This window comes from Seriola dumerili, unplaced genomic scaffold (assembly GCF_002260705.1).
Source record: "Seriola dumerili isolate Sdu_G_001 unplaced genomic scaffold, Sdu_1.0 BDQW01003649.1, whole genome shotgun sequence".
Taxonomy (NCBI): Eukaryota; Metazoa; Chordata; class Actinopteri; order Carangiformes; family Carangidae; genus Seriola; species Seriola dumerili.
Window position 1 is genome coordinate 1 of NW_019177904.1, and position 20808 is coordinate 20808.

Sequence of the window (20808 nt, forward strand, 5' to 3'; positions counted from 1 at the left end):
ATAAAAAGTCATAGCATAGTAAGGCATAAAATGTTATAGTGCAATAAGGCATGAAAACGTCAAAAAATGTTATAGATTAGTAAGGCATACAAAGTCATAGTATAGTATAGGTTTGTTACGTTTCATTAATGTAATGTAAAATAACGTGCCACCCAAACAAATATAAATAGGTTTCAAATGTAGTTTTATTACATTTTCAGGGCTCAACATCCATAATGAACATAAACCACTGTGTAAATCAACCTCTTCTCTACCATCCTTTAAATGTACAAGAAAAAAAAAAAAAAAGTAAAGATGATCAGCAATCAATACTGATGTCTAACACAGGTTCAGAGAGGGTACATAATTTTATTATTAACACATTTTGGTTGTTTCTTTCTACTAGCGTCACTACAGGGAGCTGGTTCCTGGAGATATGACCTGAGAGCTAAGGTAGGTTTATGATGGATGTGTAGGTGTGTGTGTGTGTGTGTGTGTGTGTGTGTGCGCGTGCGTTTGTAGGTTGTGTTTAAAGAACGGTTTCAGCACAGGAATCACCAAAGTGAGCGTGCAGGTTTCTGTAAAAGTCTCTGTGTATTTCAGGTGGTGGGGGGTTATTAGGGCGGGAAAGGCTGTGCTGTTGTTGTTTGGAGTAGAGTCCAGATTCCTCGCTGTCTGACTCCACCTGGATGCTGACCATGGGCATGGGCGGGCGAGGTGGCGGCTGCGGCGGGTGCAATGGAGCGGCGTCCCCGGGGGTGAGGCTCGTCTGGGAGTGGACAGGTGAGGGGGGGCAGGAGATCTTCAGGTGCAGAGTGATGCTGAGGAACAGTGGTGGAACCGGCCAGGTTACACTTTTACTCTCCATCACACACACTCGGCTGTCAGTTTATTAGGAACACCCAGCTCAAACTAACACAGTCTAACAACAGTCCTGCTGTAAATCCTCCTTCACCAACGTTGTGTTCAACAAACAAAAACACAATACACAATCAACAACAGCACAAACGACATCTGTTAGACACTCACAGTGATGAATCAACACAATTTCAACACAAACCGAACATTATAACTAACATTCATGAAGGAGGATTCAGGACTGTTGCATTAGACTGAATCAGTTTGAGCTGGGCGTTCCTAATAAACTGACAGCTGAGTGTCAGGGACACATAGACAAGTTCAACAATACACACATGTTCTCTTTTATGAGACATTCCTTTAAAAGTGGAGATGGTGTGATTTTCTGTGTGGCAGCGTTGAAGGTGCAGCGTGTTGCATGGGGGAAAAAACACTTTAATTTACTGTTTATGTATCTGTGAATTACTGAAGAGGGCGCTGTTCTTCAAGCTTAACAAGAACTAAAACTGTCAGGGATGAAATTGCAACAGGGAAAACTTAGAGCAAATGGGATCAAATTTTCTATGCAAAAAAAAATAGCACATTTCAATTTGGAGTAAATCCAATCAGCTTCATTAAAGTGACTGAAATTAAACAAAAAATAGAAACTAGAAATATGGAATAATATAATACAAATGTTACTGGTCAAAAGTTGTGTTCTTAAATCGAAGTTATAGTTTTTCTCCACTGTTTTGATGCATTGTGAGAAATAAAATAGACGAAGACAGAAACTGTGTTAAAGGCTCCAACATCACATCCTGGTGTCTAAAGAGAAAATAATGGAAAAATAGAAAAAATCTATGAGGTGAAGACAGAAAAAAAAAACTTCACATCACACCAGCTGTGATATTCTCTTCAGTTTGTCTGAATTTAACACGAGGCTTCAGGTGTCTGAGTTAAAATAAGTGGGAATCTTCCACAGTTACAGACTTTTCAAAATAAAATTCCCTTGTTGTTTTTCCCTGGACGGATGATGAAGCCTCATGAAAGCTTCACATAAAGCTCTGGATTACTTTAGAAAAGGTTCTTTATTTCCAATCAGAACCGATGGAGAACCTGTCACGACGTTCATATGACAGTATGTGAAGACACCTGCAGTCTTTGAGCAGTCAGCAGAAGAGCATCAAACCAGTGGAGAAAATCTGTAAAACAGCAGCGATAAACACAAACTGATGTTCAACTTCTAAATAGTTTTCTCATTATTTTAACAATCTGGTGAAAAGCAAAGCGGCAGACGTGAACTGTCCTGGGATCAGACTGTATAATTCAGCAGCCGTGCAGGAACACTGTGACCTGCCAACACCTGCACACAGACTGGACATGAATGAAATGAAGAAATGTAAAATGTTCTGTCTGACTGTGTTTTCATAAGGTTCTGTTCTACAAACAGCAGAGCAACAGTTTAAAAGGGGAAACGGATATTTTCAAAAGAAACAACCAAAATCCCGTCATGGTGAAAAACCTCTTACACAATCACAATGAAGTGGACAAAAGATTCAAAACACCTCAATCACACATGAACTACATCCTCCGTAACTCAAGAAACCCAACATTAAAACCTTCATGAAGGAGGGTTTATTACAGGACGGTTGTTTTAGACATAACAACCTGTCAACAGTGACGGACACAATTTTTCATCATCATCATCATCATCATCATCATCATCAACAGGGGACAGGCTTTGAAACAAGACCCTAACCCTAACCCAGGTGGTTAAAGATTAACAGTGGTGTAATTATATTTATTCATCTTCTGAATTTCGTCCTTGTTGCCTATAAAAAGTCTAAATCTGCCACAGCCGGTGTATTTTACACATTCTTACTGAGTAAAATCAGGCGTCACCTGCTCTTATTGTTTGTATTTTTGCATTTTTAAACAGCAGATGTCTGAGTCTGGATCTTAATGTGTCTGATCTTTTGTTTGTGTCTCGCAGAAACAGAGAAGAAGAGGCTTCTTCTTCTCTGTTTTTATTTTATAATAACTCCCTGAACAAAAAAGCTTCAGGGTTTCAAACTCTAAAAAAAATCTACAACATGCATCAGAATACAGTTATAAAACAACTGTCCTGGACTCCAGTCTTTACTTGTCTCTAACGCACGTTGGTTGCCACAGATGAAGATTCATTTTAGCTCTTGTTCCTCTCACAGCCAACACAGTCACACAACTATAATTTACATAAACAGCAGAGATAAATGACACATCCTCCCGACACCTGCTTCACTTTCAGGTGCACGTCTCAGCGGCAGGTCAGAGAGAGAGAGATCATCCAGACGCAGAACATGACACATTTCACAACTGAGAACACTTATCGTAATAATCTGTCTGGATATGCCAGGACCTACAGTGATTCAGTTACAGACACAACAGGAGACTACTGGTGCTAAAGTACAGGAGGGAGCAAGAGCAGAGGTTTTCACACTGTGGAGGGAGAGAGGTGTGGGAGACACTGAGTGGGATGAAAAGAACAGGAAGTCACGTTATTGTAGTTTCATATTTGTCTGGTTGATTTTTCTGCCTGTATCACAGTCAGCTCATGGAGGAGTTTGATTTTTTTTTTTAATAATAACTAATAAAATAAAATAAATGTAATGTTAGATTCATCCATCGCAAATAAAGGTCTTTAAATCCACTTAAAAATCACAGAATAAAGACGCTAATTGTAAGTGAGAATTTCCACATTTTGACGGTGGTCTGAACGTTCATGAGCTCGCTGCAAACTGGGTCGACTAATAGCTAATTCAGCAGACTTTTAATGGCCAATTTGCAAACATGTAAACAAATATAGGCAAAAAACAACATGCTGAAGCTGATAGTTTATAGACGGGGGAGGGGGTGATGGGTGGGGAGGGTCTTGATTTGGTCGCCTCCACAGTGTCACACTTTGAAAACCTCTGACCTAGAGTATGAGTGTGTACAACTTACTGAGTATTCATGCACTGCACTGTACACAGTACTTTCTATGCAGGTGCACTGATTTCTCTCCTATATAACCTACTGTACATGCCTGCAATGTAAAAACAATGTAAGCAATTCAAAATAGTCTATGTTTAAAAATAAAACGTCTAAAATCATCATCAAACTTACATATAAATACAAGTGATGCAGCAAACTGAGCAGTGTGTGTGTGTGTGTGTGTGTGTGTGTGTGTGTGTGTGTGTGTTGTAACTATGTGTTTAGTCGCCTGGAGGTGACGGTGCTCTGGTCCCAGCCAGTGTTTGTGTCAGGTGAGTTAAGCAGATCACTGAAGGGCACGTGCAGTTTCAGCACACAGTACCTGCGGTCTAGTTCGTTCTGATCAGATGTGACCGTCGAGTACGGGTTCATCTCCTGTAGGGAAACACAAACACACACAAACACACACACGCGCGTGCACACACACACACATAGAGAACATATGCACAAAACAAAACAAGTATTCACAGGCGTGTAAACACAGTTCAACACAAATACAAACACAAACACACAGAGAGATAAAGATGAACAAGAGATCACCAATCTGTTGCATGATCTTCACATTAACCGTCATATTTATAATACAGTAATTAATAATCATTAATACATCTTTAATACAATAAATACAGTGGCTGTTTACAGGCACATCAAAAAATGTGATTATTTGCATAATAATCTGAGGAGAGTGTGAACATGGTGTTTGTGTCACATCAAGTTGAATTATTTAATTTGATTATTAACAGCTGCCAGTTATTTGCATCAATTTACATTCGAATTCAAAAAAATGTATGAAGACAATTAATTTTTTGTTGACTAATTGATTAATCATTGCAGCTCGTTGCTTTCTTACATGATTTATTTTTGCTTTAAATGAAAAGAATGAGTAAAAAAAAAAACATCACACATTGATGGTTGTGAAAATTTTTCTTTTCTATTTTTTCTTATTCTTTAAAAAACAAAAAAAAAACAAATGTTTACAATGTTTAATTAGACAATTATTCCCTTCAGGATAATAATAATTTTAATTTTATTTATTTATTTTCTTTAATGTAATAAAAAAATAACCTGATTTCAATGTATGCAGTGGTAGTTACAGCTCTGTATGTTATTAAAAAGTTATATAAAAATGGAACAGAAGCTGCAGGGTTGGACTATATGAATAAAAATGGTTATGGTATAATAAATATTCATGTCTGATATAGTTAATTAAATCTGGAGAAATAACAGTGATACAGTGCAGCTGATCTCTCTAATATCAGTTTTATCATCATGTTCACTAAACTCTTTTTTATTTTCTCTTTGTTTGTTCAGATCTAAAACAGCAGCTCATTGTTTTCCTGACCTTTAACCTTGAAAAACTTCATGGACCTCATGATCTTGATGAAACAGTGATGCGACATGAAAGTACACTTTCGTTTACAGGACAAACATCTGAGTCCCATTATTGTATCTGATCAAAGGGAAGTTCATTTAAAATTAAAATAAATTTAAAAGTGTGTAAGTTTTGTATAATTCACAGATTTGCTCACAGTCACATTTTTGTGTGTTTGTAAAAGCAGCCAATATGAAAAAGATTCACCCACTGTCATTAGCAACATTAGCTCGTTTAGCTCGTTTAGCTCGTTCCATCTGACACATTCGGTGAAAGGCATCGAATGTTTAAAACACAAATCAAACGAGAGGTGGAGCAGAGGGTCGGTGTACTCACATTCAGAGGTCTGGTTTTGGGTGGGGGGGCTAACATGGGAGGGGTCTGGCTCTGTGTGGGGCTCTATGGCCTCCATGGGGATCTTCACTGGAGGGGGGGCAGAGCTGTTGGGCTGAGGGACAGAAACAGGAAGCAGTTGGCATGCAGGACAAACTGGGACCTTAAAGGACAAGGACAGACGTCTTCTATATTTTTGTTATAATAAAAATATAATATTTCCTGTGAGTCACACTGTTGGTGCCTCAAATACTCACTACAGCACCAAATGTGGATTAATCCGCCGCTGAAAATAGTCCCCAATAAATACACTATTTCCTCCTTTTTCTTTAATAGAAAAGTAGTATTGTTTAAAAGTAAAGTTAAATATTTGTGATGTGTTTTTAAAGATTTACTGACAGCTGTGATCTGTGAGGAAACAGAAAGCTGTGTGTCAACATCCAGTTTTAGTTAAACCTCCCATGTCGAGTATAAACTATAGAGAGAAATGCTTGAGAGAAAGGAACCAGGAGTCTATGGTACTTGTCAATAGACTGATTGTTCCCGTTAGCAGCCGAGCTAACAGGCTTGCTAACTGAGAGAGCTTTTGTCCGTCCTCTTAATTTACATTTACAGTAAGAGCTTCTGTGCCACTTTCTGATGTGAACAGCCTTTAACACAGTTTTGTTTTTAGGATTTATTGACATTAACAGAAATACAGAACAGCGCCAGCCTTGTCCTTTAATCAGAATCATCTCTGGACAACACCACAACTCGGTTCTTTGGATGAGGACTGAAACAAGGACGAGAATGGGGACAAAGACGCTAACGGAGTTCCTACAGTGAAGGAAACCGAGGGAGGACAGACAGAAAGACAGTAGTAAGTGTTATACAGTGCCTTTTCAGCAACACTGTGGGACAGAGAGGAGAAACATACAGTATTAGTCACACACAACAGATGGAGCGAGACACATTTAAATACACAGTAAATACCAACAACAGAGACGCACAGTCACCGACTCGGGACAGACACCACCGCGTCTGAGCGTGTGTTTAATTTCATGTTCGTAGACATTTCCCTCACCTCCTCGTCGCTCTCCGTCTCCGCCGTCTTCTTCTCCTTCATCTTCCTCTTTTCGTCCTCCTTCTTCTTCTTGTCTTTGTCCGGCAGGATGTCGTCCAGCCAGGCCAAGTCGTGTTGTGAGAAGATCACGTCCAGCAGCTTCCGGACGACCATCAGACCCAGAATCTGCACACAGAGTATCCACTTACTGAAAGGAAGGATCCTTGTTTGTCTTCACGACAGCCAGAATTCATCAAGGTGCTGCAGACACCGGAGACGACGTCACCGTGTTCTCCCTGCGACACACTCACCATCACTGGGAAGATGATGGCCAGGAACGTGGACTTGAGGATCCAGAGGACAGCCAGACAGACGATCTGGACCAGGGTGAAGAGGTGGACGCGCCTCAGAGGAACGTGACGCAGGAAGGAGAAGTCCGGCTGGTGTTTGGCTGGCATGAGGTAGAGCTTGATCCGCTCCCAGAACTGAGACACAAAGACACAGAACATGTTTCTCAGAGGTTCTCAGTCTCACTAGCCAGTACGAAAGAAGTTTAAACATCACAAACAAGCTAGTTTCAGCTTTTAATTTGGAGAGATATCCTGCTTCTCTTTGTCTTATGTAAGAGTTAATAACTGAATATTTTGGGGGATTTGTGTTCAGGATTTAGGAACTAATTCAACCGCCGCACGACACAGATTTTTCTTCCTCCAGGTGGAAGCGTTCCTGCAGGTTTCATGATCTATTCTCAGTATTAGTTTAATAAAAACAGTGACAGGACAATATCAACACTAGTTTGATTTTTCTTATCATTGACAGTCAGATCTGTTGTTGACCTGCAGAGGTCTGTGCAAATATTGTGAATATAAGTGATTTATGATTATTTAATTTTTCAAACAAAATTACCAAATATTTGATGCTCCCATGTTTCCAAATGTGAAGATTAGCTGCTTTTCCTGGTTTCATGTTACAGTAAATTGTTTCTCTCACATGTTCTGATGATCATTTTTCACGTTTTTCTGTTGTTTTACTGACCAAACAACTAATCCAGTTGATAGAGAGAATAATCATTAGTCCCAGTTCTGCTACAGATTGCAATTCCCATGGAGTAAAAACGGAGGTAAATGTATATAATCTTCACTCTACCTGGATGCCACTGAGTGAGGCCACTCCCATGTAGAGGAAGACTCCGTACAGGACCGGCATGGGGATGTACTGCAGTGAACAGAGGAGCAGATGTTAAAATGTTAAAGTGAAACCAACTGATGTTATAGAAAGATCAACATGTCCGCCGACTGACCTGAAGGATGGGCGCGAGGAAGATTGAGAGTCCAGTCATAACGAAGACCAGAATACCCGTCAACCTCTGCTCCCTGGAATTAAACAGATTGTTTCATTAATGCAGCCAGTGGAAAACACACACACACACACACACACACGGCTGAGACCAGAACTTCCTGGGTCAGGACGGTCTCACCTGACTCCCAGAAACTGCGGCTGCTCTCCGGGGGCGCTGGACTCGCTCTCCATCTTCAGAGAGTCGATGTGGGCGATGGAGATGACGGTAGCCGCCACGTACCAGGGCAGACCCATGAAGGAACACACGGCCATCAGAACGCCGACCCAGAACAGGTCCAGGTGGTAGCCACAGCCTTTCTGCAAACGGGTGCAAAGACAGGAAGTGACGACAAATCATTCAGATCCAGGGCCGGACGATTTCAGGATAATCATATCATATATTACTAACATTTCTCCTCCGGCTGTCCTCTGATTACAGACCTTCAGTTTGTTCTCCTTGCGGTTGACGATGACGGCGCTGATCTGCTGGTCCATGAAGATGAGGATGGTGACGAGGAGAGCGGGAACGAAGCTGGCCACATACCACCACCAGGGGTTCTTACCGAACGGCATCACCAACCAGCCGCGGTCGAGACGCGTCGGCTGCAAACACAAAGACGCAGAGAGAAGTCATGACGGAGCAAAGGCGTGCAGGTGAACGGGTCACTGCGCTAATCTAACTTCACAAATCTAAAGCTACACATCTACATTAGTGATGGTGTAACTAAACAGACCAGCATGCATTGGGGCAGGAAGTATCCAGGTCATTTACTAAAGTAAAAGTGTCAATACAACAATGTAAAAATACGGATTGATGAGTGCAAATACAGAAGTCTCAGTAGAATCACCGTAAAAGTACTTAACTACTGTAGTTACAGTATCACCGTAAAAGTAGTAAAAGTACTTCCCGTAGTTAAAGTATCACAGTAAAAGTACTTCCTCTAGTTACAGTATCACAGTCAAAGTACTGCATTGTGTTATATTGTATTGATTTTACCTCTTTGGGTCTTGAACAGTTATTTAAATGAAACCATGTGAGAAGTTTTTTATTGTGCTGACAAACTTCTAGAAAACTGAAACATGAAACACTGTTTTTTGTAAGAGGTCACAATTCATAAATGTTGGAAACTACTGGTTTAATGACTGAAATCTTATTTTTAAATGTAAACTCTTAATATCTGAAACGTGACCAGTAGCTGTGGCCGTCAGATTAAAGCAAACACTTGTTAAAGTTGTAATTAAGTAAATGTACTCAGTTACTTTCCCCCACTGCTGACATGCACACCAAACAAAGAAAACACAGATACACATGCAGGAGGGAAGTCACATGTTCACATGTTCTAAGAAAAGGAGACACACACTTCTACACACGATTTAGTGACAAATCAAATACCTTGAACTCAGTTGGAACGATTAGTTTGGGTGTGTCTAACCCAATCAACATATCCAGACCCACAAAGCACATGATTGACATGAAGATGGCAAAATCACTGATTAGCTTCCTCAGCTACACGTCCATCAACGCACGCACACACACACACACACACACACACACATGCACGCACACACACACACGCACACACACACAGGGAAAACACAGGACAAACAGAGACGTGGGGATTGACAGTGAGGAGGGGAGATGTGAAAAAATGTGTGCACATGAGGAAATGAAGACAAGAGAAAAGAGAAGATGAACTCGAAAAATAAAATCTTCACATTAATAAATCCACATAAAAAACAAAAGTCTGAAGTGAAATGTATAAAAACTACGTCGTCAAGGAAGGAAATGAATCCGAGCAGGGACACAAAAAGACGGGAAAAGGTCGACGGAGGTGATCGGGGTGAGAGCGGACCTTGATCTCAGTGGGCACGTGCAGTTTGGGGGTGTCCAGCTCCAGCAGACGGTCCAACCCACAGAAGACCAGGATAGAAATGATGATGGCAAAATCACCGATCAGATTACGGAGCTGGAGCACATGCAGGGAGAGCAGAGAGGAGGAGAGAGAACATGGGAGAGGATACTCTGCTACAGGTACGGGAGGTTTACAGGTGCTGGTTTGGACAAGGGGTGGAGCCGAGGATGAGGACGAATGAAAGCTGCTGATAATTCATGCGGGAATAGTTCTGGTGATTTTCTTTATTTTTCTTATTGTGAACTTTCTGATTTCAACTGCTGGTTCTTACTGAGAATGTAAATATATACAAACATCACAAATTTACAGTAAAGTATTTGAAGTGTGGCGACATCATACCAGTACGTGAACAGTCAATATTAGTGATCAGGTGTGACAAAGTGTGAATCAAACTTAACCACGTCACACTGAGGCGACTTCACTGTGACGCATTTCGCCTGCGGCTTCCTCACGTTCAGTCAGGGTGAATTTACAAAAGCGTCTGCAGGTGTGATAAACACAGACACGTGGGACAAAATGAAGATGATAATTGGTCATGTGACCCATGTATATGTATTTTTCACACCTGTGGACCTGAAGAAGCCACAGGTGAGACACGTCTCCCTGACGTCCTGAAGCTTCTCTGCAGATTAAAATACATTTCTAACCAAAAGAAAGACTCATGACACGACTCTTACGTTCAACAAACACTTTCTCCTCTTGTGACAATGAGAAAAATAAGGAATATCACTATTTTCATGCTTTGATAAATGACAAGAATCCATCGTTTCACATGCAGGTGAACGTGTTTTCAGCCTCTAACAGCATGACGGCGAGGCCGGCGTCTTACCTTCGTGGGGAAGTAGCGGCTGAACTTGAACTTCTTGAGAGAAACGGTCATGGAATAGGTGCCAAAGAAGAGGATGAAGGACATGAGGGCCAGGTCGGGAACATACTTACAGGAGTTCCCCACCAGCGTGCCGCCATACTTCACACACTCTTTCTTACTCAGCTGACTCCAGTCCATGTCTGTCAGGTTAAACTACAAAGACAAGACACGGGTGGAGGAGGAGGAGGAGGAGGAGGAGGGGAGAGGGGAAGGGAGGGGGAGTTGAAGACATGGGGTGAGGAAAAGTGGAGGAGTGGGTCGAGGAGGAGGGGGGAGGAGGAGAGGAAGCCGACGCAGAAGAGAGAAAAGACAAAGCGATAACAGAAGAAAATACAGAGCAAAGAAACTGAAGGGACCATACGCATCAAGCATTTCAGAATCAGTCCTGAACGTGACGGTCTGTGTTTCCATTGATAAAGCTGTGTTTCCTCCTCTCTCCATATCGTTCCAATTAAACGTGGCGATGGATTTCCGGCATCTGCCTCTGGGTTGGACGTGATTACGGCAGGCAGGAGTGTTCCCATTTAAATTTAACAAGACGCTGCTTCGTCTAATCGTCTGAAAAACCACCTCGTGTAAATGTATTAGAAATGTTTCTGCAACATTGAGGTTTTTTTTTGTTTGCAGTTGCACATGAAGCAGGTTAACGGAAACGCAGCTACACACTGAGGAGAGAGTGTGACATCGCAAAGGTACAAATCAGGATGAGGTGGTGGAAACAGCGACAGAGCCAACATTTGATTTAGTAATAACACCACTTATATATACAGTATATTGGCCACGGTAACAGGTTAACAAGGTTAGGATAAAATTATGCTAAAATGAATAAACAGCTCAAATCTCAGTCCAGTTCAAAAATGTTTATGGTCTGTAATATCAGCCAGTGTCGGCTCCCTGCGTATTTCTCCAGTCAGACATGAACATATGATTATAGAGATTACAGCCCAGATATTTCTGATAAATAAAAACCCTCTTTTAGATTCTACTTGTTGTGAGCTGAGGTTTCCTTTATAGGAGACACGAGTCATTCACTAAATGAAGGAAGTTGATAAAAGGCGTTTACTCATAGTTGTAGAAACCAAATGTTCCTTCCTGTTCTGACTGATTTCTTCCTGAGATGCTTGATAAACATGGATCAGATTTCTGTAGGTCAAACTGCAGCCATGACGACAACATACAACTCAGTTACTTGAGTGCAACTTAGGCAGCCGCCTTCCCGAAGAGGAAGATACGATGTTAATCAGAAGCTTCTGGTGTTGTGTCACTTACCAACAGAGTCATGTTATCATCTGAGAGCGGAGCTGAAACATTCAAGCCCAGCACAGATGCTAAAAAAACAACAGAAAAGAAAGGATGAGTAACACACAACTTTCCCTTTCAGTACAATTTCCCCTGGTTAAATCCCAGCCACATTTTTGTCATCGTTCAACAGCGTTTACCATGGTCTGTCCATGCATACTCACTTTTTCAGACAGCGTCCAAAAGTGAGGCAGAAACAGAAAAGTCACATGAGTAAAGACCAAATATTTACATCTATTCACACTGAAATATCTCCTTAATTATTTATTATGTGGACATGACGAGCTAATGATTTCCTGACAGTCAAGTCATTTCCTCATTATGTTGATGATGATAAACTGAGAAACGCTGTAGCTGTCCATCATTTTAACGACCTAGAGATTATAAATAAATTACACAACACTTTACATGTGTCAGGTGAAAGGAAGAGTTTAACATTTTGGGGAAAGTCTTATTTGTTTTCTGCCCAACAGCCTGGAGTCAGGAGGTGGTTAGCCTAGCTTAGCATAAAGACTGGTTGGCTGAAGCAGCCTGGCTTTGTCAAAAATCCACCTAACAACTTGTTTGTTTAATTCGTACTCAAACACAAATGTAAAACAAACTATTAGTGACTTCAGGAGGAGTTACACGATGTCGTCATTTCCTGATGAACAGTTTAACCGTCCAGTAAACACTTGTCACTAACTGTTGCTGCTACATGTTCGTCAGTGCGTGTCTTAGACAGAGAGATATGTTTGTTGTTTCCCCCCCAACAACATCCTGACTCCAGCAAATTTAAAAGTACAGGAGTGAACATTCGTCAGCTCCATCTCTAAATATTATATTTGTCAAACCAGTTGTTCAAGGGGCCATTTATGAACTTTTCAGAAGAGGAATAAACTTTAACTCAGACAAAAGAACAAGACAGAAAGAAAAACAGAGTCTGAAGACTCACCCTGGTCTGGAGCGATGCATTCACATTTGTAGGCCGTGATGTAGTCCGGCTTGAAGCCGCGGTTAATTGGGTAATACTTAAAGGCTCCTACCTGTGGAAGAGAAAACAGTTTTTTTTTCTCTTTTAATAACTTTAAAATATAATCCAAGTGTTGTTCATCTGTGTCGTCCCAGTGGAACTGACGTGTAACATGTTACCCACCATCTTCTTAATGGCATCAGAGATGAATATGAAGGAGATGAGGCTGGAGAACCCCTCCTCTGTGAAGCGGGTCATGTACTTGATGATGTAGCTGGCGTCCGTGATGACCAGCAGGAAACACTGCAGACACGAGTGAATGCCGATCCACAGACGCAGCTCCATGTAGTCTATATCGTTATTCCTGCGGAGGGAGCGAGAGTTAAAGAGGCGAGGGCTCGTATCCGGCCGTTTGTGTTGCGTGCGTCCGTGTGCGCGTCTTACTTGCTGAATTCATAGAGCAGTTTTTCAAAGATGAGAATGGGTCCGGTCGAACTGAGGATGATGAGAGGTTGTCCACCAAACACACAGAAGACAGTTCCTGCCAAAGCCGTGCCGAGGAAACTCTCCATCACACCCTGACAGGAAGGGGGGGGGGGGGGGGGGCAGAGAGAAGTCAGTTTACCTGAGAGGTGAGCGCTGGCTGGAGCGTTTCTGAAATGGCTCGTTAGGTTTTATGAGCACCTGGTAATTGTCGGTAGCATCCCCGAGCAGTCCTCCAAAGGTGATGGCGTTTGTGATGCAGCCCAGGTAGATGAAGAGCACGGCAGAGATGGACTGGATATGGAAGCCATCGTAGATATCGCTACAATACCACGGGAGCTTCCTTTTCATGTCCAGCCACAATCCACCAGCGAACCTGTTAAAGCAAAACAAGGTGGAGAGCAGCGTCAAGAACCCGGACATCAACTGGACCCGGTGACATACGATCAAAGTCCACTCCGGTCCTCTCCCACCTCCCGGTGAATTTCAGCTCCTCTCCGAGCTCGTGCGGAGCCGGAAGCTCTTCGTCCTCTCCTCCAGCCGCTCCGCCCGCCGAGCCGTTCATCTGACCCAGCTCGTTCAGGTTCAGCACCGACTTCCTGGGATGAAGATAAAAATGAGAAATCTGTTTTTACTCGACAGCTTCTTGAATCTTAACGGGACAAATTTCAGTCTGAAGAAGGTGAGACTCAGATAAAGGTGTGATATTATAATATTATACTTGTCTGCTTTATGGAGGACCAGGGACGTCACAGGAAGAGTAATGAAGTATTTCTTTAATTTCATATTTTGATAGGCATTAAGAATAGGAATTGTAAAAAGAATTTATAAATGAACGATTAATCTATCAAGACTAAGATTAAAAATGAAATTACAAAAACAGCATTAAAAACTCATAAAATAAACCATTTATAAATACATTTATTAATTTTTGTTATTGAATTTTGTCTATTTATATCTTATTTTAAAGTATCTTATTTTTCCACCTTACCTAAAGCACTCGGAGTTACCTCCACGCATTGCCTTCAAAACAAAACACGTGGTCATGTGTTACGTTAATGTACGTGCCTCATTTCAGCCGATGGAACCTTCTTGGGGGGTTCGATGCGTATCTTTGGGTCCCACTCCCCCGGAGGGAGGACGATCACCTCATCCAGGAACTCGTCCACGCCTGCGATCAGGTCGTCGCGGTCCCTCGCTCTGTAAGCGACGTCGCTGAACAGCTGGCGTGACACAAAGGAATAAAAATTAAAGTCGATGCATTTGAAATTGTGTACGAGTAGAAGTCGTATCAGGGCGCCACTTACGTCGTCCACCATGAGTGTAGCGATCGCTCTGCCAATCTCATTGTAGGACTTGGTTTTGCCATGAGGACCCAGCAAGATGAAGAGAAACCTGTCAGAGGAGGGAGGGTGACAGGCTGATCAATGCAACGCCACACACACACACACACACACACACACACACACACACTTCTGGATTGAGATGGAAAGGGAGACGTTAGCAACACCCACCTGGTCGGCACGGGGACCTCAGTGAGGCCTCCCAGCGTCGTGGCTTGAGCCAAACGTACAAAGGACACGAAGGGCTTGTCCAGGAAATCCACCTCGCCAATCAGGACATTGGACGCTTCGGCGTCACGAGGAATCTTCTTCATGAACTTGTTCTTCAGCTGCAGGAAGAAACAGAGACAAGCGGCGGGAGGTAACGTGTGAGTAGAAATCCCACGCTGAGGCATGTTGCACTGCGGCTGACCTCTCCCAGCGTGTCAGCGGTTCATCGGATCATGTGAGGTACAGAAAACGACAAAGACAACCAAAGCTAGATCCCTGCTCCTTTTACACCTGTGCGACGGTGCGTTCAGTTGCATCATGATGAGCAGGATCTCTTTTTTTTGGAGGGGAATATCAATACCGATCAACAAACCGAAAATATGTCGACAACCATTGGACGAACTGGCGTGAAATTTCATACAGACATTCATGGTCCTCAGAGGATGTAACCTACTGACTCTGGTGATCCTCTGACATTTCCTCTAGCGCCACCGTGAGGCCAACATCGGTCGTTTTGAGTGAAATGTCTGACGACTGATCTGCCACGTTTGGTGCAGATGTCGGATGAACTGGAGGCATCTTTGCATTATTTTGTTTGTTTGTGCTGTTGTTGTTTTTTGTATAATATATCAGAGAAGAAGCGGTGACATATATACTATATATAAGCAGTGAATCAGCGTATATGGACTTTAAATACCTCCCTCCTCTTCACTAAAAACTACAATAAAAAGACGTAAAAGAGCCAGAACGACGAACCAACAAATTATCTGGCGGCCTGCAGACCTTTATTCTGACACCACCCTCCTTCCAGTTTTTATATTCGCTTCACCGTGACTACTAAAAATCAAAAATAAACCTTTATCTTATAATGAGCATCACAGAGCTGCTGTCATGGCTGTAGACCCCGACTCCTGTTCTCCACAGAGTTAATTCCATAGGGAGAGATTGGAGGCAGCCTCACGTCTCCACGCTTGACCCTCACAGCCTGTTTGAGCTCAGTGAACCTGTCTGCAAACAGGAAGCATCTGCTCGACCTGGAGGTGCTACTCACTGCCCACAGATAGTGGGTGAGTCACGCACGCATCGTTCCTGGCTGATTATAATATATAATTAAAATAAAAACTTTATTTAAGTAGACTTTTCTTACAAGTTAGAAAGAAAGTGCTCGTTTTTTGCTAGAAAATCACAACAAATGAGCAGACAAAAACATTTTGGTCTGGGTTGTCACCAGAACAATTCCTCCAGATTAACACAAGATAACGTTTCAGACATAATTGATTTTTTAATTTAAAATAATAATTCATAATTAATATGGCAATATTGATTAGCTGCTAGCATAACCCGATCAGTATTAACATGACGATGTTTTAATAGTGTTTTGGTTTTTTACCAGGTTGTCCAGAGTCTGTAAATGTACGTAAATGGGTTTAAATCATGAGAGATGCACTGTGATCGTGTAATACTCTGACTAAGTAGTGAGATCGTAGAGATCGGCACGATCGCTGACGGTCTCATACGCCTACGGATTTGAGGAGAAGATCAGTTTTGCTCTTTGCTTGCAGGAATAAAGCCCATCGCCACCCTCGAGACACGAAACCGTCACCGCTAGCTGGCAGACATAAGAAAATCTCCACACATCTCCAGTAAGTGTGTGTGTGTGTGTGTGTGTGTGTGTCGCTAGAGTGTTGTGGTGTTTTGTGCTACATTTTCAACTAATCTACAGTTCAGCAAAGTAAAAGGTTTGACCGTTTACTTTAGCTACCAAACACTACACTACATTCCTAAATGCTTCCTCCTGCTTTTTCTGCCATTTGATCAACCAACCTGTTATACGCTGTCCTTCTTAAAATTCACCGTCTTCGTTTACTCATCGTTTACTGCATTGCTCTTGCTGCTGGCTGTGCTGCTGCTCTGTCAGGCCGTAGTCCTCAAGACTAATCTGATCGTAGCACTCATTCAGCTTCTGGGAATCACCGCTCCACAGAAGACCTACGCTCATCGCAGTCAGCAGCCTTGGCGCGCCTGCGTGAGTCTGAACACACACACAAACACTAACAACACACACAACACACACACACAACACACACCACACACAACGACACACACACACACACACACACACACACACATACATACATACATACATACATGCACAGTGAGTTCCCACCTTTTTTATTACTATTATACACACTAGTTGTTTATCTTCAGTAACATTATAGACTATAAACAAGTGGTTAACATCCTTTTCGTGGGACCCTTATAAACAAAATCTGTGTGAGTGTGTAAATCAGTCTGAGACACTTCCGCTCTAAATTCACAAAATAATAAAACATTATCTCACGACCCCTCAAGTATTATCTTGGTGACCCTTTGGAGGGGTCAGATCCTCAGGTTGGGAACCACTGGACTCTAGTAGTTAAAGCAGCTCCACCTGGAACATCAATGACTCACAATGTCATTTATAATGATATATCAGTCACAGGGCAAATTTATTGCAGAAAAGTACTTTTACTTTGAAACTTATGTAGTTAAATTAAAAGGTACAGTTTTACTTAGGCAATGAATAAAAACAGTGTTGGCAATAAACACAGATGTAATCAATACACAATTTAAACAAGAAGATAGTCTGCCTTACAAGTTTACACACACCCACACGACCCTTTTAAGTCGGTATTCTGAATCTAAGGACTTTTACTTCTAATGAAGTATTTTTACATTGTTGTTTTGTGTGCTTTTCACTGACTCACACGTTCTTAACTTCTCTGCTTTACTGTAGCGTTTTAATCGACACTGATCCAGCTAACTCCCAGCTATGCATGGTTTCAACACTTGAGATGGCTTAGTGTGTGTGTGTGTGTGTGTGTGTTGTGTGTGTGTGGTGTTGTGTGTGTGTGTGTTGGGTGTGTGGTGTGTGTGTGTGTGTGTGTTGTGTGTGTGTGTGTGGTGTGTTGTGTATACTCACCATTGAACACAATGTGTTGACATAATGTGTGTGTTACTAAGAGATTGTGGTCCTATTGTGGTGCACCTTCACCTCTGCTGATTTCTTTCTGTGAATCTATCTGGGTGAAGGGGATTATCAGAGGATTTTTGGGCTCTGCTGTTGTGTTCTTGTTCTTTCTCTCTGTTCGATTTTGTTTGTTTCCAAATCTGCTTTGAGGGGGGAAAAAAAGAAAGGAAAATGGGTCATTAAATATAATCCTCCACAGAAACACTATGAAAACTGGCTGATAGTCTAGATTATAGAACACGCTGTGGACGTACTTGAATGTCCCCTCTGTTGTTCTGTATAAAACTTTAATTAAAAGATTATCGCTTGTATGCTGATACAAATATCCTCGAGGACAATCTGCAGCATGTTGTTGTGGTTTAAAATGTCAAATATAAGTGTTATTGTGGTTCATTTACAGATCCGCGCCGACCGAGCTCGAAGGATGGAACGATCATATTCAGATCACACCGAGACAGACAGGTAACTGTTATGTTTGAATTTGATAAGTATTAGGTTGTGTGCAACAGGAGTGGAATTTGTATGCAGTATTCTGTATTTATATTCTATAGGTTTCACACGTGAACGAAACTCCATGAAAAGAACAAAAACCAACCACACACTCTCAGACTTCCAAACCATGTGTGCTGCGGCTCAGCCCTCAAGTCCATCGCTTCTCCTACTGAAGATTTATAAACATTATAAAGTCATCAAAAACCTCACATATAATAGTTTCATTGTTTAAAATATGTCTCATTAATTTCCTCAAACCGCTGCTCTTGTAGTTTTCAGCAAAAGTCACTCAAGAGAGAAGAGAAATAGAGCATCTGTTGGGAACTATTTTTAGGGGGATTAATACACATTTTGGTGCTCTAGTGAGGATTTGTGTTTTAAGACTCTACGGCTTCAGAGCTCATATAACTGGGTTCAAAGGTTCCTATAATGTTTCATAATTCATGGAAATGAGAATTGAAACTCTTACACGCTACAAAATAGGTGCTATAGATAATTTCATCATCCACAGAACTAACACAGATACTTTAACACTGATTTACATGTGTTGTGTTTACAGTTCAACGATTCACTTACAAGTACTTAATTACTTACTTTCCCACTTAATCCTTAGCGGTATGAAGCTTTGCAGACAGTCGTGAACAAAATGTGACGTTGGTCAGAGAGCAGCTGGTGAACATTGGTGCAGCGTTAGCAGCTAAAGAGCCAGATATTTTCCTCAAAGCTGCTGGAAACCAAACACTGGACTTATAGATCATCAGCTGACACAAACACCACAACACATGGATCATCATGTTGATGTGTAACAGCTGGATGAGGAGATAAGCAGCTGTTTCCTTACAAATTCACCATATCAACTTTTTAGTTCCCAAATTTCCCAAAAAATAAATGAATAATTAAAAAGTTCTAGCAGGTTTAAACTCTTTAAAAAATGCCAAAGGATGTTTTTTCCACAAACTTTTACTTTGTTGATGTTATTAAAATTATTGATAAATTATTCGATAACATGTTATTATCAGCAGTTCCTTTTTAAAACGTGGTTGTTAACACTGTAGTCCCAAAATTAAAAATAGATTCAACGTGTTAAAAGCATCTGTGGTTTAGTTTCACTTTTCATCATGAGGATAATTAGAATTAAAGCAGCAGAGGCTGAAAATCGTCTGAAATACTGGGTCCTACATTTCCCATAATGCACCTCATTGGTATTCTTCGTTAGACAGAGAGCGCAGTCATTATGCAGCTGTTTTCAGTACGATCATGATGAGTAAACTTTGGCGTGTAATATTGTTGGAGTTTGTGTCTAGAGGTATACACAGTCACCGTCTGAGTTGTTATTGATTTGTTATTGATTTGTAATCAGCTGATCTCCTGTCGCCTGTGGGAGAATAACAATGGATTGTTTTCAGTCGTGCGCACAGTTAACAGACGCATGAGGTGACACATTCTCTCACCATTTCCGTGTGTGTGTGTGTGTGTGTGGTGGTGTTGTAAATGAAAGAGTTGAGCTGTTTTATGAGGTTTTCAGAATCATCTGAAGCACTTAATCCTTCTAATCCACACCCCCCACCCCCCGGTAGCTGAGGTGGGAATTTGGTAAATTATGTCTACCTGCACGCGTTGTTGTGCTTGTGCTTGTGTTTTTGTGCGCAGATCTCTAAGCTCTGTTCTTTCCTAGAGCTTAATTGTTTGAATCTCTAACCCAAAAAGTGCAGCAGTGAAGAATATTCAGTGTCACTTGCTTTTCCTTTTGGTTTGTGCCAAAGTATGCAGCGACTCGAAACTCAGTTTCACTGTATTCATTGTTAACCAGCACGCATAAAGAAGTATGCTGGTGTGTGTGTGTTGTGTGTGTGTGTGTGTGTGTTGTTTGTCATTGGGTAAATATCTTGACAAGAACTTCAAAGCCAGTAAGAATGAACTCCTGCATGTGACCCCTGAGTCTGCTTTAATTATTTGTTCACAGACGCTGCGTGGCGCCTCCAGCTGCCTTTAATCTGACCAATATCCCACAGTAAAGTACATCCCATAATAACACGTAGTGCCCGCTGGAGGAGGAGTATATACACCTACCAGAGGAACCTCACTGCTCAGCTACCGTGTGTGAGATCGAAACGTCTTGTTCACGGTTGCTTTGCACCAAAGAAGTTAGAGAGTGAGTGAACGAGGACAGTTGGTAATTGACTCTGAAGCAGCATTAACAGATTATAAAGAGGTTTTTAAATTTTTAAGCACCCACCACTCCACTGCCACGTGCTTCCTTGGTGAGGAGGAGGAGGAGGAGGAGGAGAAACGTTGATTGAGACTGAGTGATTTTTATACTATAAG

The 20808-nt window shown here is 41.7% G+C and overlaps 1 protein-coding gene across 1 annotated transcript in view; it reads right to left on the reverse strand.

Moving 5' to 3' along the window:
• Positions 1 to 376: 376 nt before the first annotated feature.
• Positions 377 to 20808, reverse strand: part of LOC111239671 (electrogenic sodium bicarbonate cotransporter 4-like) — a 29759-nt gene continuing 9327 nt past the window's right edge. Inside the window, exons 7-25 of the mRNA XM_022769567.1 lie at positions 14943 to 15100; positions 14736 to 14823; positions 14497 to 14651; positions 13902 to 14027; positions 13630 to 13804; positions 13390 to 13523; positions 13129 to 13309; positions 12928 to 13018; positions 11964 to 12022; positions 10656 to 10847; positions 9307 to 9420; positions 8355 to 8516; positions 8053 to 8231; positions 7876 to 7948; positions 7722 to 7790; positions 6887 to 7060; positions 6597 to 6761; positions 4151 to 4200; positions 377 to 800 (exon numbers count right to left, since the gene is read on the reverse strand). Of these exons, the coding sequence (XP_022625288.1) occupies positions 509 to 800; positions 4151 to 4200; positions 6597 to 6761; positions 6887 to 7060; positions 7722 to 7790; positions 7876 to 7948; positions 8053 to 8231; positions 8355 to 8516; positions 9307 to 9420; positions 10656 to 10847; positions 11964 to 12022; positions 12928 to 13018; positions 13129 to 13309; positions 13390 to 13523; positions 13630 to 13804; positions 13902 to 14027; positions 14497 to 14651; positions 14736 to 14823; positions 14943 to 15100 (2637 nt within the window). The 3' untranslated portion in view covers positions 377 to 508. The remainder of the gene's footprint in view (positions 801 to 4150; positions 4201 to 6596; positions 6762 to 6886; positions 7061 to 7721; positions 7791 to 7875; positions 7949 to 8052; positions 8232 to 8354; positions 8517 to 9306; positions 9421 to 10655; positions 10848 to 11963; positions 12023 to 12927; positions 13019 to 13128; positions 13310 to 13389; positions 13524 to 13629; positions 13805 to 13901; positions 14028 to 14496; positions 14652 to 14735; positions 14824 to 14942; positions 15101 to 20808) is intronic.